The sequence below is a fragment of the Pseudophryne corroboree genome, chromosome 5, assembly GCF_028390025.1.
Source record: "Pseudophryne corroboree isolate aPseCor3 chromosome 5, aPseCor3.hap2, whole genome shotgun sequence".
In the NCBI taxonomy this organism is placed as follows: Eukaryota; Metazoa; Chordata; class Amphibia; order Anura; family Myobatrachidae; genus Pseudophryne; species Pseudophryne corroboree.
The window spans coordinates 342,251,316-342,264,590 of NC_086448.1; the positions used below are offsets into that span (position 1 = coordinate 342,251,316).

At 42.8% G+C, this 13,275-nt stretch overlaps 1 protein-coding gene across 1 annotated transcript in view; it reads right to left on the bottom strand.

The window, feature by feature from the left end:
• The window catches only part of ITGA9 (integrin subunit alpha 9), an 838,556-nt gene that overhangs the window by 99,714 nt on the left and 725,567 nt on the right, over window positions 1-13,275 (bottom strand). The window contains exon 24 of the mRNA XM_063922573.1: window positions 3,210-3,335. Coding sequence (XP_063778643.1) covers window positions 3,210-3,335 — 126 coding nt within the window. The remainder of the gene's footprint in view (window positions 1-3,209; window positions 3,336-13,275) is intronic.

The following is a 13,275-nucleotide window of genomic DNA, read 5'->3' on the forward strand; positions in this document are numbered from 1 at the left end:
TGTAAAGTTATACTTGGCTCTTGTGAAACTGGTAAGCTTGATTTGAAGAATCTGTGAGGTGGGAGCTCCTGAAACTCCAGTCTGTAGCCCTGGGAAATAAGATCTATGATCCAGGGATCCTGGCATGAACCTGTCCAGATGTGACGGAAAAATTTTAGTCGGGGCTCCCACCCGCCAGTCTTCCAAGCTTCGTGGTCCACCGTCATGCTGAAGGCTTTGAGGAACCAGAGCCTGAGCTCTGTTCCTGAGAACCGGCAGTTGCTGGTTTGCGTGGTTTACCTCTAGCGCCTCTGGTGGCTGTAGAAGAACCTCTGGTTTTGCCCTTAAACTTGGCCATCCGAAAGGACTGTAAATTTGAACCTGAGTAAGTCTTCCTGGCTGGGGGAGCTGCAGAAGGAAGATATGTGGACTTACCAGCAGTAGCTTTGGAGATCCATTTGTCTAGTTCATCTCCAAATAAGGCCTCTCCTGTGAAGGGTAGGCCTTCCACGCCTTTCCTGGAGTCTGCATCAGCATTCCACTGGTGCAGCCATAAGCCTCTGCGTGCTGACACTGCCATAGCAGTGGTGTGTGCATTAAGCAAGCCTATTTATTTTATGGCTTCCACCATAAAGTTTGCAGAGTCCTGTATATGTTGCAGGAGTAAAATAATCTCCCCTTGAGGCAAGGTATCTAACCCCTCAATTAGGTTACCCGACCATTTGGAAATGGCCTTAGTAATACACCCACATGCTATAGTGGGTCTCTGAAGCACCCCCTGCAGCTGTATACAAGGATTTGAGTGTAGTCTCAATTCTACGATCAGCTGTGTCTTTTAGGTAGGCTGCACCCGGGACAGGCAATACAATTTTTCGTGACTGCATGGATACTGATGCATCCACTATCTGTGGATTTTCCCATTTTTTCCTATCCTCAGGAGGAAAACGAAAAGATGATAGCAACCTTTTAGGGATTTGACATTTCCTATCAGGATTAACTCACGGTTCTTCAAACAGGGTATTTAATTCCTTTGACACAGGAAAAGTGGCTGAGGATTTATTTTTTATATTAAAATTAGAATCCTCATTCTCCTCTGTCACCTTATCAGGGATATGCAGAACTTCTCTGATAGCCTCTATGTGAGCCTCTATTCCCTGTGACAGAGCAGCCTCCCCAACCTCTGAGTCCACCTCTCCCTCCCCCATGTCTGACCCTTCATCATCAGAGTTAGCGTGCATGATATGGGCCAAAGAACGTTTTTGCGGATGCTGGTTTGGGTACTGAGTCTCTTTTCATAAACTCAGTCATCGATTGTCTAAAGTATTGCATCTCTTTCTCATTGCGTCACAATTTAGTAGAAATATTGGAAATCATTCCCTTAATGGAGTCCAGTCATGCTAGCTCTGTCCCGCTAGCCTAGGAAGGTACACTACACTGAGTACACAGTAGTGAACCCCCTGGAGAAGAGGAACACTGTGCCTTACATGAAACACATTATTTGCCTGACATACTGTGACAGTGACAGCACACACACAGGAAAAGGTTAAATGCACAATTAACCCACAAAGAGCCCTTCCAGGGAGACACAGAGATAGTATGGAACCAGCACACAGCGCCCTTACCGCTAATGCCAATCTTAGCCGGGTCGCAGACTAAGTACCTAGATTAGGTACTCAGTACACTAATAATCGTTCCCCCACTGCTATGACCACCTGATACCGCTGAGGTAATCTAGAGTCTCTCCGGAGGAGCTACGCGTCCCTGTCAGTCAGCATCTGTGTCCACTGCATAGGGAAAATGGCGCTGGTGAGCTGCTGGATACACTCATAGTGAAGCCCCGCCCCTTCAATGGCACGCGATCTTCCTGCTCTTTTTTATACTGGCTGAGGTCATTTTGTGCCTAAAATGGAGTCAGCCCCCTTTTAAGTCTGTAATCCAAGTCTGGGTACTGTGTACACATATAGTGTACTGAGACTCAGTTTGCCCCCTCAGAAGCTGTGCGTCTGCACTGTGTACTGAGTCTGGAGACCTAGTCCCCCATGTAGAAACCATAATGGTTGGCGACCCGCTAATCTGGATGCCGGCTTAGTACTCACCACTCTTCTTTCTTTTGGCTCTGTTAGGGGTGGCGGCGTGCTGCGGGAATGCACGCTCGCCGTGGTGGGGCTTGCAAACAGTTCCCTCAGGAGCTAGAATCCTGTCAGCGGGGAACAGGACCATTAACCCTTCAAGAGGTTGGTCCGTTCCCCCCACGAAGCAGGCAGGCTGGTGCAAACCAGTCCTGCCTGAAAATAACAAACAGATAAAATAAATGCAGAAAACTCCTTAGGAGCTTCTAGCGACGTAACCGGCTCCTCCAGGCACATTTTCTAAACTGAGTCTGGCAGGAGGGGCATAGAGGGACGAGCCAGCGCACACTATCAAATTCTTAAAGTGCCCAAGGCTCCTAGTGTACCCGTCTAAACCCCATGGTACTAAATGGATTCCCAGTATCCACAAGGACGTAAGAGAAAAATAAATACTCCTCTGCACCCAGGAGTCAAGTGATCGATGATCGCTAAGTCTCTCCTCCGGTCAGCTGGTTGCGGGACTCCTGCTCTATGACCCCAGTCAGCTCTGCTGTAAGCCGGCATCTCACTTTACAGCAGGCATGTCCAAACTGCGGCCCTCCAGCTGTTGTGAAACTACATATCCCAGCATGCCCTGACACAGTTTTGCTGTCAGAGAATGCTAAAGCTGTGTCAGGGCATGCTGGGATGTGTAGTTTCTCAACAGCTGGAGGGCAGCAGTTTAGACATGCCTGCTTTACAGCATATGAGATGCTGGTTTACGGCACAGCTGACCAGGGTCACAGACCAGAAACCCGGTGACCAGCCGAACAGAGGACAAACTTACCGATCACCGACTGGCCTGGCATGAAAAATGCCCTGAGAATTGCAGACAGCGGATTTGCCGGAAACATCGCTTTCTCACAAGCTCTATTCCTGCATGCGATAAATGATACATACTGTACATGCGATGTATTAAATTACTGCATTGCAGATTTGGGCAAATTTATCACATCCCACCCGCAACTTGATTTTAGGATTTACATCACAAAAGTGTCTTAGTTCAGAAAGGATATTGTAGTCACTTACATCCTTCACGTACTGTATGTATGTATGTTATGTTATGATGAGGTTACATAATCATACAATATCAAACAGTGACTTTGAAAGTACTCTACTTACCAATACTTTTCGACCTGATTTTTTAAAGAATGAAAATATTGTGTGAAAAATATTTTCCTTATCCTGTGGGATCACACATGGAGCTGGATTCCTATGGAATGTACACTGAGCTTTGTCTTGACCAATCTAAAGAGACAAACATACGATACATTACTCAGGTTGTTTTGTAATTGAATTGACTGTTTCTAAAGTGTAAAGGATAATGGTTACAGTTACATCACATTTTATCTACAGCAAGAAATGATCGCTGTGACAGCAGAACTAATAGAACAAAGCATAACAAACAATATAAGTTTACATTTCCCTGGAAATCAAGGGGTGTGATTTTACAGTATATCGTAGGAGTAACATGTTAATCTCTAGAAAACACCATATAAAATGCATAGATATTAAAAATTTGTGTTCATATTGTTCATTCACTTTAAAAAGTTGATGTTGGGTTTGTTAAATTTTATGCTAAAATATGTTATGTGGACAAACCACTAATCCTCTGAACCTGGGAGCCTGGTTTTCCATGTTCGTTCACCCTTATGTCAATAACTCACTACGCCTCTGGCATCTCTGTATGAGAGCACCAGTTTGCTCCTGTAAGATTATACAGTACCCCCAGTATTTACACTGGTCATCAACAGAGCCTCCAAATGGAGAGCCTCCAAATGGGGTGTTGTATAGAAGAGCTGTAATGTCTAGGTTGACAGTCATTTGGTCGGCCCCATATAGTCAACACGCATTATGTCAATTTGGACAAAATGTCGGCCTATGAAAGGTCGGCACTGTAAAAGGTCAACATGGACAAAATGTTGACAGGGTGAAAAGTACAACATGGCAATGGCTGACGCAAAAATGTCCAACGCAGTTTTTTTTTTTGCATTGTTGGGGTTAGTGTGGATAGTTTTTCCATCTGGGGCCACCATATGTAGAAATGCGTCCCATCGCGGGCTCGCTTTGCTCACCACGCTTCGGGCACGGCCTCTCGCTCCACTCAACACAAGGTTACTATGGGTTATGATTTGTGACAAGTCAAGGATGGAAAAAGTCAAAAAATATACAGAAAAAATACATGTGTTTATCATACGTGCATCGACCATTGCCATGTCGACAATTTGAATCTGTCGGCCTTTTGTCCATGTCAACCTTTCACGGCTCTACCTTCTGTCAATGTCAACCTAATGCATGTCCACCATATGGTGTTGAGCTATTGACTGTTGACCTCCTAGACATTGCAGATCTATAGTCCTGATCCCCTCCAAATGAGTCTACCAGCTGTGCGAATACATACTGCATAATCAATCATACCAGAAAAGTACAAAAGCTTGAGAACACTAACTTCCCCACACAAGTATAATGGCATCATCTTACACACATATACCAGCCTGCTCCAGCAGTACATACACAGTTATACCAGAAAAGCCTGAGGGCAGAAATGTGTGCACACAAGGAGAACACCATCCTCACAAGTGTACCAGCTTGCCCCACCATGAGTAGTGCACTGCATACATTCTCAGTGAGCCCTATTGCTGGTGAAGATTGAATAATAAACTAACCCAAATACTGCAGCCAAAAAATATTAGTTATGCGAGTCTTGAACTTCAGCTTTCACTGACTTCCTTCAAAAACGAGTCTCATCTATGATAGTGTTTACACCCAGTAATGCCACAGAATGTGAAAATTGGTTAGGTCTGTTACTTTATAAATAGTTTTACTTCGGAATAAGGATAATTAAAGACATGAAACACCCATAGCTGCTTACAGAATACCCAAATTAGTGTCAGGCTTTCTCTGCATACCAGCACGCACACTTTTATTATGAGTAAAAGTAAAGCATAGATTTCTGGCTGAAGTGGAATAAACTGACTAAAGCCAAGAGAGGCTTAGAACTTGGAATTAGGAATCAATTCTACTAAAAACAATTTGCAGGTGGATATTTTTACACTCCACCTCCAATTCCAAATCTAGCAGAGGAAATTTCTCCTATGACTTTCACAGAACAGATTTATCAGACATTTGTGCAGAGGTATTTATGGCCAAATTTCCGGAACTCCTTAAATGTATTTAGAACCCTACACTTGCAGAATGTCACAGATGATGAAACATACGAAATGACACCCAAAAAAATGTATAAAAACGGGTGTCAACCTTTTTTGTGTCGACCATTTCCACGTTGACCTTTTGACCCTGTTGACCTTTTCTAATGTCTGCCTTTTCCATGCCAACCTTTTGACCCTGTTGACCTAATGCAGCTCAACCTAATGACTGTCAATTTAATTACTGTAGAACTTATATACCAGACCCAGCTGAGTGTTAGGAAAGATAATTGCCAGAAACTTGATCCCATAGGGGTCTATTCAATGCTTGTCGGACCCTTTCCAATGGAAAGGATCCGACAATGCAGTATTCAATTTGCAGCCAAATCTGTCAGGATTTGGTTCCCGACAATGTCAATCCGACTTTAAAAAAAGTCGGATTGACATTGTCGGGAACAACCAAATCCTGACAGATTTGGCTGCAAATTGAATATTGACATTGTTGAAAACGGGGCTAAAAGCTGTCGCATTTGGCCGCAAAGCCAACAAACACGTAGATCCGCGACTAATCCGCCAATCCACATGTTTTCTGACAAGTCGGAATTGCCGGCCTGTCGGAAAAACGGCAGCCCAATTGAATAGGTCGGAACACTAGTCGACCTAAAAAAGTCGAAAACTGACGTCTTTTCGACAAGACGACAGTTCCGACTTGAATTGAATACACCCCATAAAGTTAAAGCTTGAGATATGGAGGAGACATATTGGTCAGTTGTTACTCAATACAGTGTAGAATGGATGTTATTCTAGTAATTGGAAGTTAATGGGCAAATAGGTCAATTTATATCCCATAGTCTCAGTAATTTGGCCACCAGCCTACTAGGAAACATCCTACAAAAGTATATGGACAATCAGCCCCTGCCTATTCACTCAACCTAATTAAGCCAAGGGACATACAATAAGGACATATTTGTTATTGAGATACTTGGTCACAGTAATTATAATTTTTTATTGATGATTATCGTGGCAATAAGAAATTAAAGATAGCTGAAATATACCATAGGTTACATACATCGACAGGGGCTTTGATAGAGCCAATCCCTGCGATGTGTCAAAGTGAAATGATCATTAATGCTATCACTTTACCACCACATTCAGAACTGAATGGGCTACGGCACATGTGCGGTCTGCTGACTGCCCATGTGCAAGCAAAGAATGGCATGTAACTTTTGCAGAATGTAGATAGGCTACAATGACTAACAGGTCTTTGTAAAAATTTAGCAGCCCCCATAGGAATCTATGGGGGCTGCTTTTGCAATCCAAACTGGAGGATTGCAGCAGATACCGCTGATATCTAGAGCACTCCCCCATGCATACAACCAAAGAAAAAAAAAATAAATATATATATATATATATATATATATATATATATATATATATATAAATTACCCAGCGCCAGCTGATAATTTAAATACCTGCTGCTTCTTTAGTGGGTATACTCTTCCCACTTGACGTGACACTAGAAACAGAAATTCTCCACAAGTGAAGAAAAAAGAAGTGCTGGTATTTAAATACTATTAGTTTTAATAATTACAATGCATAATACATGAATATAAAAACAATCAATATTTTTATAATGCACTGAAGTAGATTACCGGCCAGTAAATAAAATTAACCCCACTTAGAAAAGCACATTTGGGGAGTTCACAATAGACCTAAAATATAAGTGTTACTTTTTAGAGCTTGGAGTGCCCAAATGCAGATGATTGGTGTCACCTAGATAGAATCCTTAATGCCCAAGCACAGTCTTATAAATATAAAAAGTCCTCCCGGCCGCTGGTAGCTAATCCTTTAAATGCGGACATATCCAGAGGAATAATAAGAATGCCTTGCTATAATTGGTATTAAAATTGCTGTGACTCACCGATGATATTCATTAGCATTTCGCTACTATTCAGCACATCACAGCAGGCATATAGAGTAGAGGACACTCTCCTCTCCACAGTCTCGGGCTTTTTACTGGCGGTCTTGTACACGGGAGCACGATTAGCTTAAAAACACTCCTGTGTGCAGACCAGCCTTATTATGTTCTGAGGAAGCCGCCGACTTGACCATAAGGCGGGGAAACGCGTTAACTACCCGTACAATATCAGCCGGCTTTTATTGATTCCCCCACACTAAGGAGCAGAACGGGACGATTGTGCCTTGCGCCTGTTGCGGTGCTCGAGGCGGGAGCGGTGTTTGTGGCGTGAACCGTGTGCGGCGTGCAGCCTGACACGGAGAGCAGGAGAGTGCTCACCGTTCTACTCGTTCTACACCTGTGACAGTGTTTAAAGCAGGAGCAACGCTCTTTCACACAAGACCGCCAGCAAACAGCCCGAGACTGTGGAGAGGAGAGTGTCCTTTATATATGCTGTGATGTGCTGAATAGTAGGGAAAAGTAACACTTATATTTTAGTTCTATTGTGAACTCCCCAAATGTGCTTTTCTAAGTGGGGTTAATTTTATTTACCGGCCAGTAATCTACTTAATTGCATTATAAAAATATTGATTGTTTTTATTTTCATGCATTATAATTATTAAAACTAATAGTATTTAAATGCCAGAGCTTCTTTTTCCTTCACTTGTGGAGAATTTCTCTTTCTAATACAACCAAAGAATCCTAAATATTTCCAGGTAGCCCCTAAAAATGAGGAGGGGGGATTATCCCCCAAATATTGCTCAGAAATAGATGTAGATCATTGCATCCACAGCAAGATCTGCGCCCATCTCCTCACATTCTGGGTACTGCTCAGCACAGGGCAAGGCCACCCAGCATGTGTGACGCCGCCTCACAATGTGTCCTCAATTTAATTGTGGATGCATCAATTTAGGGTCGACCCCTTCCTGCACAGCCTAGCTGTGTCTGCCGCCATTTCTTTTTATCGGATTGGCTGCGTGTGATGTCACGCAGTCTACCCCAAAAATGCTCCTAACACGCACCCAGTTTTGGCCACCATGCCCCCACAACACCGACCCCTGAATGCCCACTCTGTAAATCACTTTGCGACCACATCCACCACAAGTTGAAGGGTCGCACACGTGCACTGTGGCTGGTGCATCTGCACAGACCAGATGGATGTGGCCACTGCATACAGACGCGCGGCTGCGTTCATCTATGAATCTCCCTCTTATGCTGGTATCGCTATATGAAGATGGAGTAAAACACTTTCTCTGGCGCAGCATAACACCAATCCCATTTCATAAAATGGAAATAGTGTGATAATGAGTTGTCTAATTGGTGCCCAAAGTGAGCTAATGTCTGCAGTAATGGCAGCAACTTCGGTATGCTTCATATGTACCTGGCATTAAGATCAGAATCACTGTGAATATACCCAAATGCATTTGCATTACTTGAGACAAACGTATATTGCATTTAGCCCCAGGGTTGCAAGTAAGGCACAAATGGGCGTCTGTGAAGGAAGTACTTTGTACAGTTTTTTCTTCATTTGAATCGGGAGGGATACAATTGTTTTATAGCACCCTTTTTCATCAGATCTCCTGTCTGATGTGATGGGGCAATATTAAATTGTTTGTGCCAGCGGGTGCAAGTAACTGGGTGCCCATTACTTATCATGCATCTAAAGTACTGGGCGCACTACGATTGGCAGGCCACAAGCCCGTCTTTTGGCTGTTTTCTGCTCAACACCTCTGGAGGATGCAAGCAGAAATAATGGGTGCCCACGCCACTGTACATCGGCAGAAACAACTGAATAGCTCCTGTCAGGCTCTTGATAATCCGGGGACTTGTGGATGATTATACAAGTAGGTTATATACTGTGTCTGTCTGATTTACTAACAGAGCCATCTTCATAGTTTGTGGCAGTTAAATGAAGCCAAACACTCCCGGGCCCTATACTTTGTTTTCACGGCCGGTAACAGCTGCACCATCCTCCTCCCTGGTCTCCCGTTACTTGCATTACAATCCCAGCAAAAAAAGAACGTCCCATACTACAGCCGCAGCTCCGCCTCTACTAAGGCAGTAACTTGCCATGGAGCTTGGAGCTGATGGACTTCTCTTCACTCCAGACCTTATCAGTCCTGACTCCTCAAGGCTGCAGCCCACAGCAGATATTACACCGACTGCTCCCCCCCAAAGAACAACCACTGCTGTCTGCATGCGCCCCTCCCCCAAAAGAACAACTGCTGCTGTCGCCGGTTGTACATACAACCCCTCCGATGGCCAAACAGGGCCACCAAAAGCACACCTCCCCATGCCCACCCCACTCGGACAGAAGAGCCGCCACTGCTGACAGCACACACCCCACCCCCTCCTCAGACAGAATAGCCTCCAGGTGTAGGGGCCTCAGAGCATCACAGCATTGCTTAGCCCAGGGGCCTTCACTGATGTTAAGACAGCCCTATTTAATAAAGCTTATGAACGTCAATAATATTTATCAAATATATATCTCTGCTTCACTTAACTACTTAGTAGTCCAATTAGTTCAGCACAACCTCTTTACCCTATTGGGTTAAACAGACGTTTAACTGTGTTCTTCTAAACACTCCAAGCTGTTTTAATCAATACAGATACACTCAGATTCTTTTCATACATACAGTATAAGACATTGGCTTTTGTCCCATAGCTAATCCCTTGTTAAGAGATTTCCCAAGGCTTTTTATAATTCCTAAAAAAAAAGTGACCAATGATGCATAAGAGCTGTACCTGCTTCCAACATGAGAATATTTATTACTAATTTAAAGTTTTTTGTTTATTTGCAATACAACTGTCATATTTATCAGGAAAACATGCGTCAAGAAACTGCAGGTAAGTTACATACCGTACAGGGAGATGATGGTGTTGAAAGACATCGCTCACAGAGCACATGCTAGTTTAATAAAGAACATTATAAATAAGACAAGTCATAATATATTACTGTTTTTTTAAAGTGAAGATAGAACTCTAGTAGAGAAGGATTTGAAAAATCACTAGTAAGATTGCTATTTTTAGCGCTTTACATATCAATTTTTGAAATAGCTGAATATTAAAGCTGAGTATTAAAGGGATCTAATCAGTTTTTTTAAACCCTACCCCCAAAAAAATAATTAATTGGTTGCAGATATACAAAGTGACTTCAAAAACAGTGACAAAAGTGAAATGAAAAGAATTACTTTTTATGCTTATACAGATGTTATCCATTTCAATGGGATTTCTACATGCATGAAAAAAGCAGCAGTGAGAAAAAAACTCAAAATTATCACATAGACCTTGCCAACCACTATGATCAATTTACAGTTACAGTTTTCTTGATTCAGAAAGATAAACAGCTTTACTACATTAGAATGTTGGTCAATGAATTACCAATATGAATACAGTGAAGTATGGTGCTTATGAATGACTTTAACTGGTAAACAAATATATATATGCGAGTGTATATATATATATATATATATATATATATATATAATACCAGTCAAAAGTTTGGACACACCTTCTCATTCAATGCTTTTTATTTATTTTAATTATTTTCTATATTGTAGATTAATACTGAAGACATCAAAACTATTAAATAACACATAAGGAATTATGGGGGTCATTCCGAATTGTTCGCTCGTTGCCGATTTTCGCTATACTGCGATTAGTCGCTTACTGCGCATGCGCAAGGTTCGCAGAGCGCATGCGCTTAGTTATTTTACACAAATGTTAGGTATTTTACTCACGGCATAACAAAGCTTTTTCATCGCTGTGCTGATCGTAGTGTGATTGACAGGAAGTGGGTGTTTCTGGGCGGAAACTGGCTGTTTTATGGGAGTGTGCGGAAAAACGCAGGCGTTCAAATTGCAAAACGCAGGAGTGGCTGGAGAAACGGGGGAGTGGATGGGCGAACGCTGGGTGTGTTTGTGACGTCAAACCAGGAACGAAAAGGACTGAGCTGGTCGCAATGGCTGAGTAAGTCTGGAGTTACTCAGAAACTGCGGGGTAATCGTTACGAGAAAATTAGCGAAGCTTTCGTTAGCAATTCTGCTATGCTAAGATACACTCCCAGTAGGCGGCGGCTTAGCGTGTGCAATGCTGCTAAAAGCAGCTAGCAAGCGAACAACTCGGAATCACCCCCCATGTTGTAAACAAAAAAGTGTTAAACAAATCAAAATATGTTTTATATTTTAGATTCCTCAAAGTAGCCCCCTTTTGCTTTGGTGACAGCTTTGCACACTCTTGGCATTCTCTCAATCAGCTTCATGAGGTAGTATTCTGGAATGGTTTTCCAACAGTCTTGAAGGAGTTCCCAGAGGTGCTGAGCACTTGTTGGCTGCTTTTCCTTCACTCTGCGGTCCATCTCATCCCAAACCATCTCAATTGGGTTTAGGTCGGGTGATTGTGGAGGCCAGGTCATCTGACGCAGCACTCCAGCACTTTCCTTCTTAGTCAAGTAGCCCTTACATAGCCTGGAGGTGTGTTTGGAGTCATTGTCTTGTTGAAAAACAAATGATGGTCCCAGTAAGTGCAAACCAGTTGGGATGGCATGGCGCTGCAGAATGCTGTGGTAGCCATGCTGGTTAAGTGTGCCTTGAATTTTGAATAAATCACCAACAGTGTCACCAGCAAAGCATCCCCACACCATCACACCTCCTCCTCCATGCTTCACAGTGGGAACCACACATGCAGAAACCACCCGCTCACCTTCTCTGCATCTCACAAAGACACGGCGGTTGGAACCAAAAATCTCAAATTTGGACTCATCAGACCAAAGTACAGATTTCCACTGGTCTAATGTCCATTCCTTGTGTTTCTTGGCCCAAACAATTCTCTTCTTGTTGTTGTTCATCCTCAGTAGTGGCTTCTTCGCAGCAATTCTACCATGAAGGCCTGATTCACGCAGTCTCCTCTGAACAGTTGATGTTGAGATTTGTCTGCTACTTGAACTCTGTGAAGAATGTATGTGGGCTTTAATCTGAGGTGCTGTTAAGCAGCGGTTTCTGAGGCTGGTAACTCTAATAAACTTATCCTCTGCAGCAGAGGTTACTCTTGGTCTTTCTTTCTTGGGGCGGTCCTCATGAGAGCCAGTTTCATCATAGCGTTTGATGGTTTTTGCATCTGTACTTTTGACTAGTACTATATTCTGCAGTGCTTTACAGAGAATATTTGGCCATTCACATCAGAGATAGATGGATAGATAGATAGATAGATAGATAGATAGATAGATAGATATAGATAGATAAAAAGATAGATTGCAAATATTATATATATTTTGCCACTTTACTGTCCATTCAAACACCAGGCTTGGGTGTAACATACTGGCTACACTCTGGCATTATCTTGAAAGCTAAGCAGTTGTTGGTTTGGCTCCATTGTGGATGGGAGTCCCATTTAAAATTAGCAGCTTTTGCCAAACCTTGCTGAGTTCTATGCTTTTTCTTCCATTGTTTTCATTTATTGCCATTGTGTCTACAGGGTGTTATGATGACTATCGATCTGCATGTGTGCCAAACATATATTATATAGTACATGTTATATCCTGGTATGTCACATGATCATCGCCAGCGGTTGTGATGGTCACCATTAACAGTTTTTTTATGTTTGTGTCAACAGGTACTTTTCACCTTGTTAAAACTGATCTGACACCAATTCTGCCCTATGTTTATGCTCTCTAATGCATACTTACCCCATTCATTGTTCTATTTCTTATTGCGGTATATATACCCATATGTGTCCTTTTTGTCTTTTTTATTTTAGTTTATGACTGTTACATTGTTTAATTTACCCTTGTATGTATATACTGTACACTGTTATTTCATTTTGCTCACTGATGTCAGCACGGACGCTGTTCCGCAATGCTGGTTACATACAGCGCGGCTTGTAGTTACTACCAGAGCCGTCGGGATTTGGCAAGCCGGGTTTGTTTACATTTGATAACGGCGCCCACTCACGGAGGACACCAATGAGCATTCTGTAAGCCCACTATGCCACAACGTGGGTTTGGTTTTGTCACGATCCGGGTATCTGGACGCCATTACTTACCCTTCAGATGCCTCCTGAGGCTGGCTCAGCGTTCCAGGACCGGATC